The 26574-nt window shown below is 39.9% G+C and overlaps 1 protein-coding gene across 4 annotated transcripts in view; it reads left to right on the top strand.

Moving 5' to 3' along the window:
- MTAP (methylthioadenosine phosphorylase) overlaps nucleotides 1-26574 on the top strand; it is a 135678-nt gene that overhangs the window by 45318 nt on the left and 63786 nt on the right. For 2 of the 4 annotated variants that reach the window (XM_003830681.8, XM_003830680.5), the window contains exons 6-8: nucleotides 7222-7461; nucleotides 11901-12023; nucleotides 14579-15887. In XM_003830681.8, coding sequence (XP_003830729.1) covers nucleotides 7222-7461; nucleotides 11901-12023; nucleotides 14579-14617 — 402 coding nt within the window. In that variant the 3' untranslated portion in view covers nucleotides 14618-15887. Of the gene's footprint in view, nucleotides 1-7221; nucleotides 7462-11900; nucleotides 12024-14578; nucleotides 15888-26574 lie in introns of those variants that run through there. The other 2 variants (XM_034967238.3, XM_034967239.3) reach the window with 1 other exon arrangement.

Here is a 26574-nt window from a genome sequence, read left to right as displayed (position 1 = left end):
GAGGTTTCTGGAGTTGACTGCTTAATATGATTAGACCCAAAGATGCTAAGGACTCTACTTCTAATAATATGGAGAACACCAATAGTCCTTGGCTTGAACTCTTTAGAGAGTTATGCAAAATAAATATATTTGAGACTCCTGATTCATCACTCGTGAGAAGCAAGGACTCTACATAATACCTTTGACCATATGTGGAATCACCCTTAGTGACTCTGTACATAACACCTTTGACCATATATGGAGAACCAGGGAACATAATGAAGCTGGTTGGTTGCTCCTAAGTTCAGTGGACAAAGTGATGAAAGAAAATAATGAACTCAGGAATTCTATCTCCTAGCTTCAGCAGCAGATACTGAGCCTCAGATCTGCTAAGATTGCTCTGAATGAGAGTCTTATCTCCTGTAGAGAAAGAGCTGAAATTGTGGAAAAACAGACACAAGCTCTTATCATGTGAGTGGCTGACCTGCAATGAAAGGTACATGCACAGCCTCGCCAGGTGTCTACTGTTAAAGTGAGAGCATTGATTGAAAATGAATGGGACCCTGCAACTTGGAACTGGGATGTGTGGGAGGACCCTGATGAAGCTGGGGACACTGAGTTTGAAAACTCTGATGAACCTTATTTACCAGAAGAAACAGCTTTCCCATCCCCAGAAGTGGCAGCATCCCCTCCCTGACCTATGCTGCCATCAGCCTTTTCACCTTTGTCTGAGGAGATAAACCCTGTGCGGCCTGAGGCAACAGTGATGGCCTCCCCTGAGGCAGTTGCCAGGCAAGATAATGTTGATTCTTCTCAGGAGCCACCCCGAAGACCCCCATTTGCTTCTGGACCTATAACTGGACTGAAGTTCCAGCAGGCCCCTAGAGGTGAGGTTGAGATTGTGACCCATGAGGTGGTGCGCTACACTCAAAAAGAACCGCTTGAGTTTTCTGATTTATATAAACAGAAATCTGGAGAACAGGCATGGGAATGGATACTAAGGGTGTGGGATAATGGTGGAAGGAAAATAGAGTTGGATCAGGCTGAATTTATTGATTTGGGCCCACTAAGTAGGGATTCTGCATTTAATGTTGCAGCTCTGGGAGTTAAAAAAGGTTCTGATTATTTACTTACTTGGTTAGCTGAAATATGGATTAAAAGGTGGCCCACTGTGAACAAGCTGGAAATGCCTGATCTCCCTTGGTTTAATTTAGAGGAGGGGATCCAAAGGCTTATGGAAATTCGGATGGTGGAGTGGATTAGTCACTTTAGACCTATTTATCCCTGCTGGTCCAGAAAATATGCCCTTGACCAATGCCTTGCAAAACAGATTTGTGAGGGCAGCAGTGGGATCTTTGAAGAGCCCTGTAATTGCTCTTCTCTGTATGTCAGATCTAACTGTGGGAACCGCAGTCACTCAACTACAAAACTTAAATACAGTGGGAATAATTGGATTCCAAGGCAGCAGGGGCCATGGCGGCACTCAACTGTCAAAGGCAAGGTGGGCATAGCTACCATAATGGGCAGCAGAGGCAAAGCGCCAATCAGAATAGTCTGACTCATGTAAAGCTCTGGCACTGGCTAATTAATCACAGCATTCCTAGAAGTAAAATTCATAGGAGGCCTACTGCATTCCTACTTAATTTATATAAGCAGAAACTTCTAGGTCAAATGGACAAAAAACTAATTTGAATTATAAAAACAGAGACTCACAGCCCCTCAACCAATTTCCAGACTTGAGCTAGTTTACAGACCCAGAACCCCTTGAATGAAGGGGAGGCCAGGTCCCCTTGAGGAAGGACCCCACTATATTACCAACAATTTATGCTGTGAATCTTTCTCCCGTCCTTCCCCAAGGAGACCTCCAACCTTTTACCAGGGTAACTGTGCACTGGGGAAAGGGAAATAATCAGACATTTCAGGGACTACTGGACACTGGCTCTGAGCTGATGTTGATTCCAGGGAACCCAAAATGTCATGTGGTCCTCCAGTTAAAGTAGGGGCTTATGGAAGTCAGGTAATTAATGGATTTTTAGCTCAGGTCTGACGTGCAGTGGGTCTTATGGGTGCCTGGACTCATCCTGTGGTCATTTCCCCAGTGCCAGAATGCATAACTGGCATAGACATACTTAGCAGCTGGCAGAACCCCCACACTGGCTCCCTGACTGGTAAAGTGACGGCTATTACAGTGGGAAAGGCCAGATGGAAGCCATTCGAGCTGCCTCTACCTAGAAAAATAGTAAAGCAAAAACAATACCACATCCCTGGAGGGATTGCAGAGATTAGTACCACCATTAAAGACTTGAAAGACGCAGGGATGGTGATTCCTACCACATCCCCATTTATCTCTCCCATTTGGCCCATACAGAAGACAGACGGGTCTTGGGGAGAATGACAGTGGATTACAATAAGCTTAACCAAGTGGTGACTCCAATTGCAGCTGTTGTACCAGATGTGGTTTCATTGCTTGAGCAAATTAACACATCTCCTGGTACCTGGTATGCAGCCATTGACTTGGAAAATGCCTTTTTCTCTATATCTGTCCATAAGGACCACCAGAAGCAATTTGTCTTCAGCTGGCAAGGCCAGCAGTATACCTTGACTGTCCTACCTCAAGGGTATATCAACTCTCCAGTTTTGTGTCATAATCTTATTCAGAGAGACCTTGATCGCTTTTTGCTCCCACAAGATATCACAATGGTCCATCACATTGATGACAGTATGCTGATTGGATCCAGTGAGCAAGAAGTGGCAAACACACCAGACTTATTGGTGAGGCATTTGCATGCCAGAGGATGAGAAATAAATCCGACTAAAATTCAGGGACCTTCTACCTCAGTAAAATTTCTAGGGGGTCCAGTGGTGTGGGGCCTGTGGAGATACTCCTTCTAAGGTGAAGGATAAGTTGCTGCATTTGTCCTCTCCTACAACCAAGAAAGAGGCACAATGCCTAGTGAGCCTATTTGGATTTTGGAGGCAACACATTCTTCATTTGAGTGTGTTACTCTGGCCCATCTATTGAGTGACCCAAAAGGGTGCCAATTTTGAGTGGGTCCAGAACAGGAGAAGGCTCTGCAACAGTTCCAGGCTGCTGTGCAAACTGCTGTGCCATTTGGGCCATATGACCCAGCAAATCCAATGGTCCTTGAGGTGTCAGTGGCAGATAAGGATGCTGTTTGGAGCCTTTGGCAGGCCCCCATAGGTGAATTACAGTGGAGCCCTCTAGGATTTTGGAGCAAGGTCCTGCCATCTTCTGCAGATAACTACTCTCCTTTTGAGAGACTGTCCTTGGCCTGTTACTGGACTTTGGTGGAAAGTGAACTTTTGACTATGGGTCATCAAGTCACCATGCGACCTGAACTGCCTATCATGAACTGGGGGCTTTCTGACTTATCTAGCCATAAAATGGGTTGTGCACAGCAGCATTCAGTTATCAAATGGAAATGGTATATATATGACTGGGCTCAAGCAGGTCCCGGAGGCACTTTGCTATGCCCCTGCATGGCCTCCATCCTTGCCACCTGGACACTTTGGGCTCCTCCTGCCTTTAAGTCAACAGGCTAAGAAGGGAGTTACAGTGCTGGCTGGGGTGACTGACCCAGACTATCAAGATGAAATCAGTCTACTACTCCACAATGGAGGTAAAGAAGAGTACACATGGAATACAGGAGATCCATTAGGGTGTCTCTTAGTATTACCATGCCGTGTAATTAAGGTCGTTGGGAAACTACAACAGCCCAATCCAGGCAGGACTACAAATGACCCAGACTCTTCAGGAATGAAGATTTCAGTCACTCCACAAGGAAAAAAACCACAACCTACTGAGGTGCTTGCTAAAGGCAAAGGGAATACAGAATGGGTAGTAGAAGAAGGTAGTCATCGATACCAGCTACAACCATGTGACCAGCTACAGAAATGAGGACTGTAATTGTCGTGAGTATTTCCTCCTTCTTTTGTTAAAAACATGTTTGTGCATATATACAGTTGTACTAAGAAAATATCTTCATTGTATTTTCTTTCTCCTTTATCATATGACATGAGATTTATTGACTTCACATCAACATTTAAGTATTGCTAACTTTATGTAGTAGTATTTGGGTTGGTGTTTGGTGCATTTCCAGTTGCACAAAGGATAGCTGTATTATGTTACGTGTAATTATGACCTTATTATTGTCTTTATTTGAAGATTATGTATGATCTCAGGAGATGTGTATGGATTCATGTGGACTTGTGATGGTTAACACTGAGTGTTAACTTGATTGGATTGAAGGATACAAAGTATTGATCCTGGGTGTGTCTGTGAGGGTGTTGCCAAGGGAGATTGACATTTGAGTCAGTGGGCTGGGAAAGGCTGACCTAGCCTTAATCTGGGTGGGCACCATCTAATCAGCTGCCAGCGTGGCTAGGATATAAGCAGGCAGGAAATTGTTAAAAGAGAGACCAGCCTAGTCCCCCAGTCTACATCTTTCTCCCATGCTGGATGCTTCCTGCCCTCAAACATCAAACTCCAAGTTCTTCAGTTTTGGAACTTGGACTGTCTCTCCTTGCTCCTCAGCCTGCAGATGGCCCATTGTGGGACCTTGTGATCATGTGAGTTAATACTTAATAAACTCCTCTTTATTAGTTATGTCCCTGTAGAGAACTCTGACTAATACAATGGAATACTACTTAGCCATAAAAAAGAACAAAATGATGGCATTTGCAGCAACCTGGATGGAGTTGGAGACCATTATTCTCAGTGAAGTAACTCGGGAATGGAAAACTAAATATTGTTATGTCCTCATTTGTAAGTGGGAGCTAAGCTATGGGGATGCAAAGGCATAAGAATGATATAATGGGGCCGGGCGCAGTGGCTCATGCCTATAATCCCAGCACTTTGGGAGGCCGAGGTGGGTGGATCACGAGGTCAGGAGTTCAAGACCAGCCTGGCCAAGATGGTGAAAGGGGTCTCTACTAAAATACAAAGAAAAGAATTAGCTGGCCGTGGTGGCGGGTGCCTGTAATCCCAGCTAATCAGGAGGCTGAGGCAGAGAACTGCTTGAACCCGTGAGGCGGAGGTTGCAGTGAGCCAAGATCGCACTAATGCATTCCAGCGTGGGCGACAGAGTGAGACTCCATCTCAAAAAAAAAAAAAAAAATGATATAATGGACTTTGGGGCCTCCGGGGGAAGTGGGAGAGGAGGATCAGGGATAAAAGACTACACATTGGGTATAGTGTACATTTCTTGGGTGACAGGTGCATCAGAATCCCAGAAATCACTACTAAAGAACTTATATACATCACAATAAACCACTTGCTCCCCAAAAACTATTGAAATGAAAAAAAAAAAAAAAAAGCCTGGTAATAATGGTTTCCCTTGGGAAGGGACAGTGGTTTTCCTTGTACTATTTAAGTTTTGTACCATGTACAAATATGTGTTCCAAAAGCAGTGTTACTTCTATTCATTTTAGGAGTTAATATGAAAGTCCTGACATTAAATCTGTTTAGGCTGGTGATCTAATATTGCTAGTTCCTTGGTGAGGGTTGTGGTACTTTCACTACCACATCCGTCTGTTTAGTAGTTCAGTGATTACACGAGGTAAGAAAATGAAATCATCTTAAACTCAGACCTGGACCTTGACCCTGTATTTGATATTTTTTGCTACCTTAAGATAGTGTTAGCTGTTCTTGAAGGAATGCAAAATGCTGGTTCAGGTGGCTGACATATATTCATAGCCTCCATTTCTTCCTCCTCCTCATAAGCATGGTACCTATCTCCCAAAGTGCCAGAGTGACAGTGAGGACTTGTCAAGAGCCATTCATCTCTAGAAGCACTGTGAACTTTAGCCAAGCATTCAGTTCAGTTATTCAGGATCTTTAAAGACATTATTGAACCAGCGGGAGTGGGCTTGTTATGTCTTAACTTTGGGGGGGAAAAGGGGGTGGGGTAGAGATTTAGCCTTTGCATTTATAACATACACTTTTTAGGGAAAAGTGTTAATTAAGCATAATTTTATTTTCAGCATTTATAAGATAAACATGATGTAGCATCAACTGTTCATTGTCCATAGCTTGCTAAATTTTGAGTTGCCAAGACTCTTGTGAAAATTCTGTTTCCCATTGCAGTGGCATAGTGTAAGTTATTTTTTAAGGAAATAGGTTAATTTGTTTATGTGATGAACACATGTGCAGGTGAGACTTTGCCCAGATTGGAGACTTTGACTTTGAGTCACTCCACTTTATTTATATAGTATCCCAGGAAGGTTAGCCAAATATGTGTAGAAGCTGCCAGTATTAATGATTGTTAGAAGACCAGCTTAGTGCATACAGTGTTTACAGCGCACCTGGCATGCTTCTATGCTTGTATATACCTTAGTTCATTTAATCTTCCTCATACATTTGAGTTATGCGATATCATTATTCTCAGTTTACACTTGAGAAAACTAAGGCATACAGAGATGATTTTTCAACAGTGCTTCAGTAAGTTAACAGTTAAGTTGAAAAGACTTTTTTTTAATTAAAGGAATATTGAATAAGCTAAGAAAAAATGAAGGTAATTAATAACTTGAAGATTAGATGTGCAGTATTAAATAAGACACTGGAGAAAAGGATCGAACTTTTCAATGATGTTTCTAAAAATCCATGCCTAGCCTTGCCACTAAAGGAATTCCAAGATGTTTATCCCTGTGAACAGAAAAACAATCAGCACAACTCTGTGGAAAGGCAATAGGCAAAAGAGAAATCACTTTCTAACCAGCAAAAGCTTTTACAGAAGTCTTCAGATTCTGTATTTTTAAAAGTAATGAGAATTAACTTTTCAGAAGCCTGGAAATAGAACTCAACACACCTGTTTGAGAAGATAAGCGACGAGAGGCACCTTAGCTTAGCCTGCAAGGTTAAAAGTTAAGACTCCAGTCTGTATTCTCAAACCAGCTTAGTCTCTTGAAGTTGTTAAGAAGCAAATGAGATTAAAGCATATAAACAAATGCCTGGCGAGTAGAAAGAGCTCAGTGCTTGCTTGTGTAGCTATTAGTTTCTACATGCAAAGGGCTGGGGAAACAGGATTACGTGAATGAGAAAGGGTCCAGGAAACACCCTTCTGTGGTCCTCTAGGTTTTTTCTGAGAGCCTGGCAGATAGTAGGCATTTATTATAGTGACAAGTCATCTTTAAGAAATCAACTTGGTAAACATTGGGGGGAAGTGCAGCCTTAAGTTGTGCATGTGCTAGTATGTTTTGAAGTTTCTGGTTTTTCTTTTCTAGGTTCTTATAGAGACTGCTAAGAAGCTAGGACTCCGGTGCCACTCAAAGGGGACAATGGTCACAATCGAGGGACCTCGTTTTAGCTCCCGGGCAGAAAGCTTCATGTTCCGCACCTGGGGGGCGGATGTTATCAACATGACCACAGTTCCAGAGGTGGTTCTTGCTAAGGAGGCTGGAATTTGTTACGCAAGTATCGCCATGGCGACAGATTATGACTGCTGGAAGGAGCACGAGGAAGCAGTAGGTGGAATTCTTTTCTAAGCACATATAGCATGGGTTTCTGGGTGCCAATAAGAGGGTGTCTTAACTGTTTGTTTCTATTACGTTAGTTTCAGAAAGTGCCTTTCTACAAGGTTTTGAAGTTGTCAATATTTTCTATAGTTCCATTGGAAGGTAAGAACAAAGATCAAAGGAAAGAAAGAGACACTTTTACCCAAGGATCAATAGTGAAAATAGTACATTGTAGGCATGTAGATGTGTTGAGAATCATACTAAGACTTGGGCCTTATTTTCAGGATAAAGGTGTATTTTGATTGCCAATTTTTGCTGCTATGCTACTGTTTTTTGTTTTCAAGAAGGAAAAAAATTTATTAACCCTTTCCTCATGAGAGGGCTGTATGTTCACATCCATCTATTTAAGCTACCGTGGCTGGATACTCTGTTCAGCATAGAAATGTGACGACAAACAGACAGGTCCTTAAGGAGCCGACATTCTGTCAGATGGAGATAGAAGTTAAGCAAACCAATATAAGAAAGCTAACGGTTATAAAGAAATAGAATGGTGAGGTACAAGGGTACAGTAGGTCAACTGAATAGAGTTGACCAGACCAAATATTTGAAGTATGAGAAGCCTTCCTGTTTTAAGTGTGATGGGCAAGAAGGGCATGATTGAGTAGAGTGGAAAGGAGGGAGACTGGGGAGAAGGGAGAGAGAGGAGGGATGCAATACAGCAGGGCCAGGCCATACAGACCATGGTAAGGGTTTCAGATGGAAGGACAGTGAGGGGTTCAGGCAGGGAAGGCAGCAGGATCCAGCTGGAATTTGAGGACACTGGAACAATGAGGTCAGCTTCCAAAACAAAACAAAACAAAACTTTAAACATCTGTGTAAGTACAGGGTGGAATATAATGAATTCCAGGTACCCATCACTTAGGTTCCACAATTAGCCATGGCCAATCTTGTGTGATAGGTATGTCCCTACCTATTTCTCTCTCCCCTGCCCTCATTGTGAAGTAAATATTTTCCTAGAAGGTCTTTTTAAAATTAAGTTATAACCATGCCATCATTGTACAAAAATAATGATATTAATGTCTTAATATAATCAAATATTCAGACTATTCCTTTTTCCTTCAGTGTTATAATTTTTAACAATTTGATCAAATCAGAATCCCTTACAATCCATATGTTGTATTTTAATGATTACCTCTTGTCTCTTTTAATCTAATTTTCACCTCTTTCTCTTTTTATTCCTTGTGTTACTTGAATAAACTAGATCGTTCGTCCTGTCATTTATCTCATTTTAAGATAAAGGGACGACAAAACTGCAGTCACTTTTGAAGTAAGGAAAAAATTTAGGGGTGACTTTCTGAGCACATTTAGGGTAAGTGACATCTCCAAAGAGGCCTAATATTGTACCACCGTTTTAGAGAGTTTGTTTTACTATCTAATGTGTACAGTGTTTTGGGTCATAGATGAACACAGTTTCTTTGTTTTTCATGAATTCCTTATGATGACTCTTCAGTGTAATAAACTGCTTAGTACTAGGATGCCTTTTTTGTAAGAGATTCACAAATTATTACATTAAGTCACAACAGAATATCTTATTTGGCAGCTTTGGTAACCTAAGGAACAACTCAGCCTCGTAATGTCAAGAAGCTGCTTCCAATTAATAGGAAACTCCAGCCCCTGCCACACCCTGAGAGCGGTTTGCTTCCTGCCTGTGGCTTTCTGCTCAGTCTAATAACATATGTCTCCTCCTTTGTAGAACCAGCAGTGATTTCCTTTAGTAGCCAAATGAGGTTGGGGAAATAGTCAGCTGGAGCTACTTTATTGAAAAGCAGAGAAATTAAGCTCTGTAAGTGGAAAGGCTTGAAGACAGTGTTAAATGCTACAAGGAAGGCCCACAGAAAGATGGCATTATTTCAGCCAATCGTGTGTTGCAGCCTGGCATGGCAAAAAGGATTTGGAGTTCTCTAAACCCATCTTCAGATTTGAGTTGCTCCATTTGCTTGTCACATTGGGCGAGTTATTTCACTTGTTTACTCTTCTGTAGAATGAAGCCAGGGCTCTGGGTGAGGAGTGGAGGTTGTTTAGTCATTGTTTAGTCAGTTAGACCTTGAAAGATTACTGGAAGAATTAAACCAAATGAGATATGTAAAAAAGCTAGTATAATGCTGGCTTGTAAGAGGGTGGTCATCAGATGGTGGCTCTGATGGAGTGGGGGGCCTGAGAGGTGGGTAGTATCAGGGAAAAGCATTTAAACTGCACCTTGAAGAGAGGGTTTATTGTGGGAAGGTCAGTAGGAAGGACATTTTGGGTGAAGCCCAACAGCTGGAACAAAGAGAAGGGAGGTCAGTGTCTATACAGAAATAACCAGTCACAGGAAAAATATATAAGGAAATGAGTAAATACAAGGCAAATTTCTTGGATGCTTCATGTCTCTGCATTCAAAGACTCAGCTTAAAACATATCATTTACATGTGCCTGGCAGATACCCAGCCTGTCACTGCTTTGTGTTCCCATAGTAATGCAAACTCCCCTCTGCTACAGTGTTCATCATTTTTTCCTATACACATCTTGGTGTTTGTGGGTGGGATCTGGACTATACTTAAGGAAATAGAAAGGTGTAATCCTTGTGCCCCTGAATGCTGGATTTCTTTGAAGCATAGGAAGGCATGTCAAGTACTCTATCTCTGATGGTAATTTTGTGTTCACTTTCTTCAACTTTTTCTTATGAAGCTATTTTAGTCATATACAGAAGTAGCTAATAGCACGAGCTTCCATGAATTCAGCATCTAGCTTCAACCATTATATTAACTTACAACCAATATGATTATTACTCCCATCAATAATTTTATCCATAAACACTTCAGGAGGTATCTAACATGAGCACATTATCATTTTCATTCTCCAATAATAATTCTTTAATATACCCAGCCAGAATTTAAATTTCTGGTTAAATGCCTTAAATTATTCTTTTGGTTGCAAGCTTTTTATGAAGGAACCAGATCATTTGTCCTGTTGAGTTTCCCACAGTCTGAATTGCTGAAATCATCTCCTTGGAGTAGTTTAATAGGCTTCTCTGTCCTCTGTATTGTCTATAAATTGGTAGCTAGATTTAGAAATTTAATCAGATTCAGGTGTCTTAAGGTAGCATTTTATTTTTTCATCAGGAAGCACATAATGAGTGGTTTATTTGGGATTTTGTTTGGTTCGGTTTGTGATGTTAGCAGCCAATCCATTAATTCACTGGGAGCCATAAAAATGGTGGTATTTTAATTCCATAATATTTTTCTTTATTAGCTGGAATAATTTTCTAAGGAGAAACGTACCTGTTTGGTTTTCCAGTGTAACAACAGTTTTAACATTGTAATCCCTTCGGCTGTGGACATGAAGAGAACAGCCACATCTTTCTAGACCATATTAACCCATTATACATCTGAGATATTTTCTCAGATACCATATTGAAATCTGTATTAGTCTGTTATCACATTGCTATGGAAAAATACCTAAAACTGGGTAATTTATAAAGAAAAGAGGTTTAATTGGCTTATGGTTCTACAGGCTGTACGGGACATGTGATGCTGGCATCTGCTCAGCTTCTGGGGAGGCCTCAGGAAACTTCCAATCATGTTGGAAGGCAAAAGGAGCGAGGCATCTCACATGGTGGGAGCAGGAGCAAGAGAGAGTGAGAGGAGAGGTGCTGTACACTTTTAAACAATCAGATCTCACAAGAACTCACTATCAGTAAAACAGCACCTGAGGATGCTGCTAAACCATTCGTGAGAAATCCAACCCCATGATCCAACCGCCTCCCACCAGGCCCCACCTCCCACAATTCGACATGAGATTTGGTGAGGACACAAATCCAAACCATACCAGAATTCATCAGTGCTTTTCAGAGATGTCACTGAGTTTCTCTAGGACCTCCCTGCTAGGACTAAGACCATCTTGATAAATGCAGAGCTTGAACTCAGGGGTTTAAACGTAGAATAAACAGACTTCACAAGTCAGGTTTTTCTTAGTCTGTCTGGACTGTTCTAACAAAATACCATAGCATGGGTGGCTTCTGAATAACAAGTTTATTTTTCACATTTCTGTAAGTTGAGAAGTCCAAGATCAAGGGACTGGCACATTTGGTGTCTAGTGAGAGCCCACTTTCTGGTAGATAGCCATCTTCTCACTGGAACCTCACACGGTGGAAGGGGCCCTCGAAGAATAGCACTGGGGCCTCTTTTGTAAGGTCACTAATCCTATCCATGAGGACTCTGCCTTCATGACCTAATTGCCTCCCAAACGCCCAACCTCCAAATACCCTACATTGAGGATTCGGTTTCAGCAGATAAATTTGAGGGGACACAAACATTTAGGCTGTAGCAAGGCTGGAACTCAGAAAAATGTTTTATGACAAGCAGTGGAATTTTAAGTTCTGGTAACCTCCAGTGCTATTGTTTCTCTAGGTTTCGGTGGACCGGGTCTTAAAGACCCTGAAAGAAAATGCTAATAAAGCCAAAAGCTTACTGCTCACTACCATACCTCAGATAGGGTCCACAGAATGGTCAGAAACCCTCCATAACCTGAAGGTAAGTGTCAGCCATGGACAATCAGGCATGTCTGTAGACTCTCTATTGTCTTCTTTTCTTACTTGCATTTCACCTTTGGTCCTCATGTATTTTATGCCAGCCTAGATGTTTTCAACAAGTTTTTGTGACATCTACTACTACCATACCAACCACTTGTGAAACTGAGTAGTCTTATTTTCTGGCTGGTAGTGCAAGACCATTGAAGGCTAGGGTTGAGAGAGTTTTATTATCTCGTGTACCAGATTCTTCACATTGCCCTGCTCTGTAGTATCCCTAAGTCTTACTTCAGAAGATTGATAGTGCTTTCTCTGCATATCGCTTACATTGTTGACAAAGCTATTTTCTCTTTGGCAGATCCATTCAAATTTGTGGCAATCCTTTAAAGCCAAAACTCTGACAGTAGTACCAAAATGGTGCCAGAAAATATCTGCTTAAGGTTAATCATGCATCAAACTAAACAGTAATTAATGATAAACCAACTCTGGTATTCTCAGAATATAATTTAAACTAACTGATAAACTCGGAGTTGCATGATTTTTCTTTGGCCACTTTGTGACTCTTCTTAACCACATAGGGAAAGACTTGCCTCAAACTGATCAGATATTGCATTCTCCTACTATCCAAAGAGGACCATACCCCGAAGTCTCCTAGAATACACCTGTACTTTTGGGTCTTCTGGTGGTCGTGGAGAGAGGATTTGAAAGGTTGATCTAAGCCCTCCTTACCTGAATTACCACCTAGGAGCTCTGTAATGAGAGAGCCACAGTTTTAGTATAATGAGGACATTGTATGGTGGTAAGTGACTGCCAATCACTGGGCATGGCAGAGCCTTGATTTGTAATGTTTGCTAATTTACGTGGTACAAGTGCTCCAGTACGGCCAGTTTCACACTACAAATGTGAAGCCACTGATGAGTTGAGAAGTGATACACACAGTCAGCTCTTGCAAGCTGGTATGAACAGGATCCAGCACACCACTGTAACTAAGGTGTCTCTCAGCAGTTAGGACTGACGGTCAAGAATGTTGGAATTTGTAGCTTATCTTCCCTACTAAGAAACAAATCTATTGGTTTCAACACTGTATACCTAGGAGCTAAATGTTATTTAATGAATAAATGATACTCCTTTCCCCCATGAAGTGTTTTATCATAATATATAGAGATGCAGGAAACCCTTATTATTAGAATTAAAAGGGAAAAAATACATTTGAGTGCAGTCAAATGGCACAACTGGAGCTTGCATAAAAAAACGCATGTTGGTTTGCCAGAAATGTGACTCCTACTTGTACTATTGTTAGCAAAATGTCATAGAAGTTTGTTTGTTTATTTGTTTGTTTGTTTGTTTGAGATGGAGTCTCATTCTGTCACCCAGGCTGGAGTGCAGTGGCACGATCTCAGCTCACTGCAACCTCTGCCTCCCTGGTTCAAGCGATTCTCCTGCCTCAGTCTCCTGAGTAGCTGGGATTACAGGCATGGACCACCATGCCCAGCTAGTTTTTATATTTTTAGTAGAGACTAAACCTAGTAGATGACCAACATGGTTTCATCATGTTGGTCAGGCTGGTCTTGAACTCCTGACCTCGTGATCCACCCGCTTTGGCCTCCCAAAGTGCTGGGATTACAGGCATGAGCCACTGCGCCCAGCCAAGTTTATTTTTTTTAAGTCTCCCAACTAACCCCACTTTGACCATAGTCTTTCAAAAGCTTGAAGTTAATTTCTCAAATAATATATTTACTGTTTTAGCTTTATTTTTAAGTAAAAATGCTTGAAGAGTAGAAATCAGTCTTCTCCTTTCCTGGAGCTTCTGAAATTGTAAAATTGTGTGATTTTATTTGTATGCATTTTTAAAGAGGCTTAGTTTACGTAGCTTTCATCGGATTTTCAAAGGAGGATTTTATATATATGTGTATATATATACACACATACATACATACACACACACACATATAAAACCTAAAGAGAGAAAATGAGGAATTCCTGCTCTAGACAAAACTGAGAATCTTGGTCTTCATGCTACAGCATTAAGGAACACCATACTAATAATCCCTTTTTCTGAGGTAGTATTGTTAGCACTGAAATGTGTATCATTCATTCGCTCACTAAGTCATTTCAGAAACACTTAGCACCTGCTATATGTCAAGGTCTGGTTTGCAAAGATAAAGAGTTGTGATGATGATCCTATGGTGTTTGGAGATATAGACACATAAAAATTTCAATGATTTCTTACAGTGGGGTAAGGATAAGGGATAGAGGTTGCATAAACAATAATCCAGGCTGGGGGCTGGTATGGCAATAAGTGATTATCAGAACAATGCTCTGAGATAAGCATTATTAACCTCACTTTACAGGAAAGGGAGGTGAGGAACCAAGAGTTTAGAGTACCCAAAGTTCCACATCTGGTTAGTGAACTTGAAAATTTTCTGTAGAATTTATTTAAAGTGTATGTTTCCTGCGTCCTCACTTTGATCTAGAAAATCAAAATCTGTTTTTTTTTTAACAAACATCTCAGTAATTACGCCAACATGTGAATATCACTGCCTCCTTTCTTCCTTTCAGAATATGGCCCAGTTTTCTGTTTTATTACCAAGACATTAAAGTAGCATGGCTGCCCAGGAGAAAAGAAGACATTCTAATTCCAGTCATTTTGGGAATTCCTGCTTAACTTGAAAAAAATATGGGAAAGACATGCAGCTTTCATGCCCTTGCCTATCAAAGAGTATGTTGTAAGAAAGACAAGACATTGTGTGTATTAGAGACTCCTGAATGATTTAGACAACTTCAAAATACAGAAGAAAAGCAAATGACTAGTAAACATGTGGGAAAAAATATTACATTTTAAGGGGAAAAAAAAACCACCATTCTCTTCTCCCCCTATTAAATTTGCAACAATAAAGGGTGGAGGGTAATCTCTACTTTCCTATACTGCCAAAGAATGTGAGGAAGAAATGGGACTCTTTGGTTATTTATTGATGCGACTGTAAATTGGTACAGTATTTCTGGAGGGCAATTTGGTAAAATGCATCAAAAGACTTAAAAATACGGACGTACTTTGTGCTGGGAACTCTACATCTAGGAATTTCTCTTTAAAACCATATCAGAGATGCATACAAAGAATTATACATAAAGAAGGGTGTTTAATAATGATAGTTATAATAATAAATAATTGAAACAATCTGAATCCCCTGCAATTGGAGGTAAATTATGTCTTAGTTATAATTAGATTGTGAATCGGCCAACTGAAAATCCTTTTTGCATATTTTAATGTCCTAAAAAGACACGGTTGCTCTATGTATGAAGTGAAAAAAGGATATGGTAGCATTTTATAGTACTAGTTTTGCTTTAAAATGCTATGTAAATATACAAAAAAACTAGAAAGAAATATATATAACCTTGTTATTGTATTTGGGGGAGGGATACTGGGATAATTTTTATTTTCTTTGAATCTTTCTGTGTCTTCACATTTTTCTACAGTGAATATAATCAAATAGTAAAGTTGTTGTAAAAATAAAAGTGGATTTAGAAAGATCCAGTTCTTGAAAACACTGTTTCTGGTAATGAAGCAAAATTTAAGTTGGTAATATTAAGGTGAATGTCATTTAAGGGAGTTACATCTTTATTCTGCTAAAGAAGAGGATCATTGATTTCTGTACAGTCAGAACAGTACTTGGGTTTGCAACAGCTTTCTGAGAAAAGCTAGGTGTTTAATAGTTTAACTGAAAGTTTAACTATTTAAAAGACTAAATGCACATTTTATGGTATCTGATATTTTAAAAAGTAATGTTTGATTCTCCTTTTTATGAGTTAAATTATTTTATACGAGTTGGTAATTTTTGCTTTTTAATAAAGTGGAAGCTTGCTTTTTTAACTCTTTTTTTATTGTTATTTTATAGAAATGCTTTTTGTTGGCCGGGCACAGTTGCTCACCCGTGTAATCCCAGCACTGTGGGAGGCCGAGACGGGTGGATCACAAGGTCAGGAGATCGAGACCATCCTGGCTAATGCGTTGAAACTCCGTCTCTACTAAAAATACAAAAAATTAGCCGGGCGTGGTGGTGGGCACCTGCAGTCCCAGCTACTCAGGAGGCTGAGGCAGGAGAATGGTGTGAACCTGGGAGGTGGAGCTTGCAGTGAGCAGAGCTTGCAGTGAGACGAGCTTGTGCCACTGCACTCCAGCCTGGGCAACAGAGTAAGACTCAGTCTCAAAAAACAAAAAAGAGTGAAATGCTTTTTGTTTTCTTCAGTTTTTTATCATGGGGAGATCTTTTTCCTCAGAATTGTTTTCTTTTCACTGTAGGCTATTACAGGATACTTCAGGATCAAGATACAGAACCTTTTATTTAAAGAGTTTGTAAAGTCAATGTGTTTGTTTGTGTCTCTGAGATTGACTTCAAGATAATAAGCTGCTAATTGTAAACAAAACAGTTACCCTCCAGTATTAATATGACTCATTAGTGTGAGCCATTTGGGTCAAGTATGATTATGACCCTTGGACTTCCTGATGTAGTATTAAATTTCAACTCTGGTTATCCATTAGCAATCCGTAGAGAACTTAATGAACCTGAACCCAGGCTTCTCTAGCTCTGTAACCTGTGATTGTTTTCACTACAATATGATACATAGATGGCACCTTACTTTTCCTCATTCTTAATAGGTGTCTCAGAATGTCAGGGCAAAAATATGGGCATTTTTCTTGCTATGTTCAGAAAGTACAGTTCTCTCCAACTTGCAGAGGTACTTTTCTTGATTAAATAGCCTTCTCTAGCAACATCATTTTCAGACTAACCAAATGAATGCAGTATACTCTTTTCTTTGTTCTCAATCATTCACTCCTTATGCAAAGCCAATATAATTTTCCTCATACCTTATGCTTGAGGATATTGTTGAAGAACACTTCCTGGAACACTTCTCACTTGTGATGCTGTACTAATTTTTTTTTTTTTTAATTTAAGCTAGTATATTAAGTGAACACCATGGTCAGTTGTGAGCATTTTGGTTTCCGCAAAGGATGGATGGTGAGCATCATAGGAAAGCTGTAGTTTAGTGACTTAGCCCTTAGTGATTAATAAATTTGCATGTACGTAGAAGTCTTTGTTGGCCTTATAATCTGCTGTTATGTTTGGCATTGATTTTCCTGGTTTTGAGAATGACATCCTGGCCCTGTGGTCCCCGAGGGTCATGGTCCTTGTGACCTGGCCCCTGTTCACTGCCCCCTTCACTAGCACGAGTTGCTGTGCAGGGCTGGAGGTAGCTACCATGGCTTGTTTCAAGGAAGGAAACTCTGGTACGGTGGTACCCTCAGGAGTGGAGGACAGTGAACTTCCCTGAAGAGGGAGTGACTAAGGTGACCTCCAACCTGCCCTGAGCCAGCTGCCCTGCAGGTGCCACGTGAGCCTGCTCTGGCATCCACAGGATGCTCCTGGAGCCTCTTCTCTGGCTGCTACCTCAGGGCATAGTTGTGGCCCCACCAACACCTATTTTCCAAATAATTATTCATTCTTGTGACAGTGGCCTGAACATGTTTTTAATTTTCTCAACAAGCATTTAGCCAGCACTTATCCAGTGAAACAATTTGATAAGGTTTCAAGGAGTATCTGATGGGTTAGGAAGTCACGAAATGAGGAGTTCTTGCCACATTTGCAGAGTCCCTCCTTGATAAGGTTTGGCGGTGTCCCCACCCAAATCTCATCTTGAATTGTAGTTCCCATAATCCCCACATGTTCTGGGAGGGACCCAGTGGGAGGTAATTGAATCATGGGGGTGGTTACCCCCACACTGCTGTTCTCATGATAATGAGTTCTCACAAGACCTGTTTGTTTTATAAGGGGCTTTTCCCCCTTTTGCTCAACACTTCTTCCTGCCATCATGTGAAGAAGGACGTGTTTGTTTCCCCTTCTGCCATGATTGTAAGTTTCCTGAGGCCTTCCCAGCTATGTGGAACTGTGAGTTAATTAAACCTCTTTCCTTTATAAATTACCCAGTCATGGGCAGTCCTTTACAGCAGCATGAGAACGGACTAATACACTCCTCAAATGTTTTGAAGATTGTTGCACCTTGGAACTACCAGTGTGCACACAATGTGGCTCAATGTATATATTGGCCCAGCAAGGCAAAGTACTGAAGTTCCAGGATGGAAGAACCTGTGTTCTCCTCATAATAGTATAGAATAATTCAAGATAGGCAAGAAGGACAGCAGTAAATGAAGACCATGGAAGAAAAGAAGGAATGCCAAAGATCGAGAAAATCTACCAAGACTAGTAGGGTAGTCCAGAAGAAGCTGTTTCAGGGCCTGTTGCCAGCTATGCCTTTGAAAACCTCGGGATCCCAAAGAATGAGGGGAATTTCTTCAGAAAGACAATCTCGGCATGCATTATTTCTTTGTTTTGAAGATTCACTCATGTTGCATGCATCTGTAGCTTGTGCCCTTTTTATTGCCTAGTAGTATTCCGTCATATGCCTATCTTACAATTTGATTATCTATTCACCTGTTGATGAATGTTTGAATTTTTTCCATTTGAGGAATTTTATGAATAAAGCTGCTATAAGCATGAAATTACAAGTCTTTTTGTGAACATATTTTCACTTGTGCAAATGCCTATACTCCCACCAGTAATTTGTAAGAATTCTTGACAAAGCTTGGTATTGTCAGCGTTTTTAATTTTAGCCATTCTATTGGGTATATTTTGATATCTCATTGTGGTTTTGATTTGCATTTTTCTGATTAAAGATGTTGAACTTCTTTTCATGTGCTTATTGGCCATTCACATATTTCGTGAACTAGCTGTACAAATATTTTTGTTTATTAAAAAATTAGATTGTTTTGTTTTATTATTGAATAGTAAGAATTGTTTATATATTCTGGATACACTCTTTTTCAGATATGTGTGTTGTGATTATTCTTAGTCTTTAGCTTGCCTTTTCATTTTCTTAATTATGTCTTTCAAAGAACAAGTTTTTCGTTTTGATGAAGCCTAGTTTATCAATTTTTTTTATGGTTGGTGCTTTTTGTGTTCCAAGAAATCTTTGCCTACTCATTTAATTACCTGTGTGCCCTTGTCAAAATCATTTAATTTTGACTACTCATTTAATTACCTTGCCTACTCATTTAATTACCTGTGTGCCCTTGTCAAAATTTACTGTTTATCTGTGGATCTGGATGATCTATTTATGTCATTTATCTATGTGTCTCTTCTTATGCCAGTACCCCACTGTCTTGATTATTGTGGCTTTATGGTGTCTTGAAATTAAGTATTGTTAAGCTTTGCAATCTTTTCCAAGATTGTTTTGGCTATAGGTCCTTTCTTTATAAAGTTTATATTAAGCTTGTCCATTTTTCTTTAAGAAAAAATCTGCTGGAATGGCACTGAATTTTTAGGTCGATTTGGGAAGAATTGACAATATTGAACCTTTCAATCGATGGACATGGTATGTTTCTGCATTTATTTGGGCCTTTTAAAATTTATCTCAGGAATATTTTGTAGTTTTAGTGAAGAAGTCTTGTATATCTTTTGTTAAATGTATTCCTAAATATTTTGTGGAAATGTTATTGTAAATAGTACTTTAATTTCATTTTTAAGTTTATTGCTGGTATACAGAAACATGTTTTATTTTTGTATATTGACTTTATATTCTGTAATCTTATTAAATTCACTTAGTTCAGTAGTAGTTCTTATTTTTATTTTATTGCAAGTGCCTTAGGGATACCTTGTGTACACAATCATGTCATATATGAATAACAACAGTTTACCTTTTGTTTCTTCTTGCTTTGTCGTAATGGCTAGGACCTTCAACCTAATGTTGAATAGAAGCGGTGTGTGAGTTGTTATTCTTGTCTTATTCTCAACAGCAGAGGATAGCGTCTAGTTTTTCACTATTAAAATATGTTAGCTATAGGTTTTTTCCGTTTCATGTTTTTATCAGATTGAAGATCCCTTTTATTCCTATTTTGCCAAGAGTGTCATGAATGCATGTTGAATTTCACCAAGTACTTTTTCCTGCATCTATTGAGAGAATCTTGACTTTTCTCTTTTATTTTGTTAATGTAGATTCTTTAATGTTAAACTGATCTTGCATTCCTGATATAAACCATACTTAGTCATGATATGTTATCCCCTTTATATAATGCTGGATTCGGTTTGCAAATATTTTGTTTGATTTTTGCATCTATGCTCATGAGACAGATTGGTCTGTGATTTTCCTTTCTTGTAAGTCTTGTCAGGTGTCAGGGCTTGGTTAATTTTGACACATTTACAAACATATATTTTTAACATAAAAATAAACTTCAAAAAAAAAAAAAGACGACGACAGCCTGAGTTGTTTATATACAGAATTTGTTAACCAAAAAGATTGAAAAAGGCTGGAACAGCAGGTTACATTTGATACCTGAAAATATTTTGCAGCTATAAATGCATCTTGGAACTGTTATAGGCAAAAGCTTGGGAATGGCTAAAATTCTCAGTGTCATAGGATGTTTTAAATAAACTAAGGTACATCAATTCAAATAAGTAATGTGCAGTTGTCAAAAAGAATAGATATCTGTTTATGCACCAGTATGGAACAATGTTCATGACAAAAGGGGAAATCAAAAATACATAGAGTAAAATAAGTATAAGTTTGCGGTGATGTATAGATAGGATGTTTATACTTTATATTTCCAGAAAGATTCTGGAAAGAAACTTACTGATAGCTTCTGAGGGATGAATCAAGAGACTTAAACTGTCTACTTCATACCTTTCTATAGTGGTTGAATTTTTCACCACAGGCAACTGTTCCTTTAATTGATGTATTTTAAGGAATGGATACTAGAGGAGACCTAGCTTCATAGCAGTTTATGTAACATGAGATAAAATATATGATTCTTGGCATTAACTTCTGATAAGTTGTGCTTGGGGCACTATATCCAGTTCTGGGCACAATGCTTTCAGGAGGATGACTATCTAAAAAGCACCAAGAGAAGAGTGAAGGGACTGAAAAAAACCATGCCACATATGTAATACTTAAATGGGTTAAGTATATCTAACTACTTAGGAGAAAGCCTTCAATGAGAACTTTGTTTAGGGGCTGTCATTCTCTTACAGACATGTGCCTCCCTCACTGTTCTGTAAGCTTTTATAAAGGCAGGAGTTGTTTTTATAACTCATCAGTTTAGGAGCCTCTTTTCCTTGTATTTAGCACAAACTCAACAAATATTTGTGTAAATAAAAATCTGATTACGTTTCTTTCCTACTTAAAACCCTTCATCAGCTCTCCCAAACACCTCCCCATGTTCACTTTCAGCAGGTGACTTTAGTTCCCTCTTCACAGACAGAACTGAAGCATCAGCAGAACACTTTCAACACCCCCCTCTGTTGCTCTCTCCCAAACTGTTTTCCCTCCTGTTACCATCTGTGATAGTGCTTCTCAAACGGGAGCATGCATCGTCATCACCTGGAGGGCTTATTAAAACAGGTTGCATGGCACCACCCCAGAGTTTCTGATTCAGTATATCTGGAGCATGGCCTGATAATTTGCATTTCCAACAAGTTCCCGGATGATGCTGGTCCCACTTTGAGAACTACTGTCATAGATGTTTCTCCCTGATCATTCTCTTATGCACCAGACCCCATACCTCACACCTAGTAAGGACATCAGTCTAGTAACTACCCGTTTCATAATCATTTTTCTCCTTATTATTGAATCACTTTTTCAGCACACACATATACTTTATTTCTCCCATTAAAATTCTTGACCCCAATTCTATGTGCTGTCTCATTTTTAAGCTTTTCATTGGCATAAAATCCCTCGAGTTATTGTTTCTCCTGCCTCCAATTCCTCTTCTCCAGTCTTTGCTTAGTCCTCTTCATTTCAGATTTTGCCAGTGCACCATCTTCAGCACCAACAAGATTCTCAAGGTCACCGATTTACTGCATGTCAATTTTCACACTTAACCCTTAGTTTCCTATCAGCCGCATTTGATACACTTGACCCCTTCCTCCTCTTTGATAAGTTTTCTTTACTTGGCTTCCAAGGACACCACACTCTTGATTTTCTTCCTTCATTGATGGTTGCTGCTTCTTAGTCTCCTTTGCTGATTTTTTGCCTTCTCCCTGATCTTTTAATGTTGCCTGCCCTAGGGCTCAATCCTTGGACTTCCCCATCTTCACTTGTTCCTTGGTGGTCACTCCTCAACTTCCCCTACATCTGCTTTCCCATCCCAGTCTAGCAGTTCCATCCTTCTAGTTCCTCAGACTAAAAACTTGAAGTCCTTGACTCTTCTCTTCAAAACCCACATTAAAACCAGGAAAAATTTATTTACCATCCAAATATGTCAAGATACTGACTATTCCTCATTACAGCTACTGCTTCCAACCTAGTCTGAGCCACTCTGATCTCACCTGGATACTGTAATAACCCCTAACAGGTCCTGTGTCTACTTTTGTTCCCTAGAGCAAGCACCCCGGAAGGCAGAATGATCTGTACAAAATGCTATTTCACTTGTATTAAAATCCCACATCTTTATGATAGCCTATGAATCCCCATGTGATTTGCACTTGCCCTCCTATCTCTCTGACTTCCTCTCACTACTGTCCTCTCGCTCACTCTGCTCCAGCCCTTTTCCAAGAACACACCAGGCCCCCTCCTGCCTTTAACATTAGAGTATTTGGTTTGTGTTCCTTCTACCTGGAACACGCTCCCAGCAGATAACCACCTGGCCTCACTACAGCAGCTCCTTCAGATCTTTGCTCCAAAATCACCTTAGTGGGTCAACCCCAAACATCGTATTTTAACAGATGATCATGCCCTTCACTCCATGCCCAAAGTACTCCTAAGGACTCTTACAAGCACAACTTTTTTGTTTTTCCCATAGCTCTTAACTTCTCCCTACATACTCTAGTATTTGTATATATTTGTTTATTGTTTTGTAACTCCCGACACACACACTTCCTCCAAAATGTAGAACCTCTGTGACAGCAGGAAACTTGTCATTTACTGATATCCTAAATGACCAGACTAATGCTTGGGATTTAGTAGGCTTCCAGCCAATACTATCTTGAATGTACAGCTTCCCAATACATATGGCTTGCAAAGCCGTGCATGTTCTGACTTACTCCAGCCTCTTTCTCACCTCCCACACCTCATGGCACTCTAAATCAGCGCTGTCTGATAGAAATATGTGAGCCAATATGTAATTTTAAATTTTCTAGGAGCCACATTTACAAAGTAAAAAACAGTTGAAATTATTTATAATATATTTTAATATAATATATCCAAAATGTTATGGAGATGTAATATTTAAAAAATATGAAATTTTTATTCTTCAAATACTAAACCTTTGGGATCAGATATTTTATACTAACAGTACATCTCAATTCAGTGGTTAAATTTTTTTTTTTTTTTTTTTTTTTTTTTTTTTTTTTTTGAGATGGATTCTCTGTCTCCCAGGCTGGAGTGCAGTGGCATGATCTCGGCTCACTGCAACCTCCACCTCCCGGGTTCAAGCAATTCTGCCTCAGCCTCCCAAGTAGCTGGGATTACAGGTGCCTGCCACCATGCCCAGCTAATTTTTGTATTTTCAGTAGAGACAGGGTTTCACCATGTTGGCCAGGCTGGTCTCAAACTCCTGACCTGAAGAGATCCACCAGCCTCGGCCTTACAAAGTGCTAGGATCACAGCCGTCAGCCACCATGCCTGGCTGTGAGGCTAAATTTTTATAAGAAATGTTCTATCTGTGTTTAAATTTTGTAAAATTTACTTTGAAAAAATAGACTCACATACCTAAGTTGTTCCAGTTATATTGAAGCGGCTATCAACTTTTAAATTTAACTTAATTAAAACTAAATAAAATTAATTTCATTTGCTCAGTTGCACCAGCTACATTTTAAGTGTTCAGCAGCGACACTTGGCTAGTGATGTATTAGCACAACTCTTTGACTCCAACTCCAAGCAGACCAGGCTCCTCCTTGTCTCTGGCCTTTTGTAAGTTGTCCCTCCACTTGGAAGACTCTTCTTTGCTCCACCATCATCTCTTTTTATCTGACTCACTGTCTGAATTAGCCCTTTCTCTGCACTTTGCAAACACCCTGTTCTGTTACATTACTAGTCACACTGTATTATAATTATCTGATTCATTGTCTGATGGTTCAGGAATTATTTCTACCTTGTTTACTTCTGTGTCCCCAGACTCTTCGGACATTACCTTTCATATAAGAGATACTGTGTATGTCTATATATACATATTATATGTATTTGTTAAATAAATTTATAAATCTATGAAATTTATGCCGATAGAAGTTTTAGCCATCCTTCTGTTTCCACCTCAAATCCCTTCTTCCCAGGATTCTTGTCAGAGCAGTCCACAGCAAATATTTCCTGTTTTGTACTCCCAAACCACCTGGAGCTCATATTACTCATAGGCCATTTGTAATACATGATTTTACTATGTAAAATTCTACCTCCCCAGATAGTGAAAACTGGAAGAGCAGGAATTCTGGAAAAGAAAATGACTTACATATTAGGTGTTCAATAAAAACTTGATGACTTATTAAATATATTGTCTGATTTCAGTCTTATGTCTGGTGATTACTTTTCCTGAGGTAATTCAGTAAAACCAGTGAAAAATTTTTGTGTGTTTTAACCATTATGCTAAAAGGTATCTGCTCTCTGCCGGGCGTGGTGGCTCACACCTGTAATCCCAGCACTTTGGGAGGCTGAGGCCAGATCACTTGAGGTCAGGAGTTGAACACCAGCCTGGCCAACATGGCAAAACCTCATCTCTACTAAAAATACAAAAATTAAACAGGCGTGATGGTAGGCACCTGTAATCCCAGCTACTCGGGAGGCTGAGCTCAGCAGGAAAATAGCTTGAACCCAGAAGGCGGGAGGTTGCAGTGAGCCAAGATTGCGCCACTGCACTCCAGCCTGGGCAATAGAGAAAAACTCCATCTCAAAACAACCACCAAAAACTGTCTGCTCTCAATCTTTTGATTGAATAGTAAAACCAATATTTTTTTTAAAGGAAGGCTACTTCCTGAATGACCTTATCTACCTATGTGTCTGTGTAGTTGGCCATTAATCAAATGTCATTTATATCCCAAACTTCATTTTCATTCATTGTTGATTCGGTTGATACTCATGTCCATCTGTCTACAGATATACACTGTCACTCATCAGTGTTACATACAAACCTTACTCATTTTTTTTTTTTTTTTTTTTTTTTTTTTTCTGAGACGGAGTCTCGCTCTGTCGCCCAGGCTGGAGTGCAGTGGCGCGATCTCGGCTCACTGCAAGCTCCGCCTCCCGGGTTCACGCCATTCTCCTGCCTCAGCCTCCCGAGTAGCTGGGACTACAGGCGCCCGCTACCACGCCCGGCTAATTTTTTGTATTTTTAGTAGAGACGGGGTTTCACCGTATTAGCCAGGATGGTCTCGATCTCCTGACCTCGTGATCCGCCCGCCTCGGCCTCCCAAAGTGCTGGGATTACAGGCGTGAGCCACCGCGCCCGGCCCTTACTCATTTTATTATCACTAATGGGCTCAATCCTAAATAAGATCAAAGCTTATTTTTCCCTTTTGCATAGTATCTTCCAATAGTCAAGCTAAAGAAGAAAAAAGCAAACTGCATTATGAAAATGCTATACTACACAATCTTTTCTGTGAGGTGTAGAGCAAGCATTAATGACCCTTTTTTTCTGTGCCAGATTGGAGGAGAAAAGAGAGAAGTAGAAACAATTAACTGTAGACAGATCAGACCTTCTCAACTTTTTCATGCTTTATGACTGCAGTCCTAATGATAAAGAACCCCAGAGGCAATGTGAGCACTCCCTCAGGAGGGAATGTGAGTCTGGTATCTGGCCCTCTCTAACAGTTCATGCCTGGTAAGGATCATGGTGTCCTGGCATGACAGACACCAAAAGTCCACATTTTCCAAGGGAATGAATGTTTACAAATACATTGGTTCCTTGATGTTACTAGAGCCCTCTTCCTATTCTCTCCTCTTTTCCTAATTCATGCCCCCTTATTACCTTAACAGAGGTGGGAGTTAATCAGGATGTAATAAAATTGAAAAAGTACCTAGGATGGAAGGGATTTGGAATTCTGAATATTGTGTTTTAAGTTGGAAAAAAAAGTTACATAAAATGTATTCTATTGTCTTGGCAGTTATTTACTTTGTTTTTTATCTTATAGTTTGTCTTCTTGAGACTGTAGGCGTCTATAAATTGTGAACTAATTTAGATGCCACTCCTGAGGGCCTGGCACATGATTTGCACTTAATGAACAGCTGCTTTGGTCTGAATTTCTGTGTCCTCCTAAAATCTATATATTGAAATCTAATCTCCAATGCAATAGTATCAAGAGGTAGAGCCTTTGGGGATGATTAGGTCATGATAGTGTTTCCTTCATGAATGAGATTAGTTTCTCTATAAATAAGGCCCGAGGGAGCTCTTTTGCCCCTTCTGCCATGTGAGAACACGTCTAGAAGGTGGCATCTATGAAGTAGAGTGGGCCCTCATCAGACACTGAATCTGTTGGTGCCTTGATCTTGGACTTCCACCCCCCACCCAAGAACTGTGAGAAACA

Source organism: Pan paniscus, chromosome 11, assembly GCF_029289425.2.
Source record: "Pan paniscus chromosome 11, NHGRI_mPanPan1-v2.0_pri, whole genome shotgun sequence".
Taxonomy (NCBI): Eukaryota; Metazoa; Chordata; class Mammalia; order Primates; family Hominidae; genus Pan; species Pan paniscus.
This window is presented reverse-complemented; position numbering and strand designations above follow the sequence as displayed.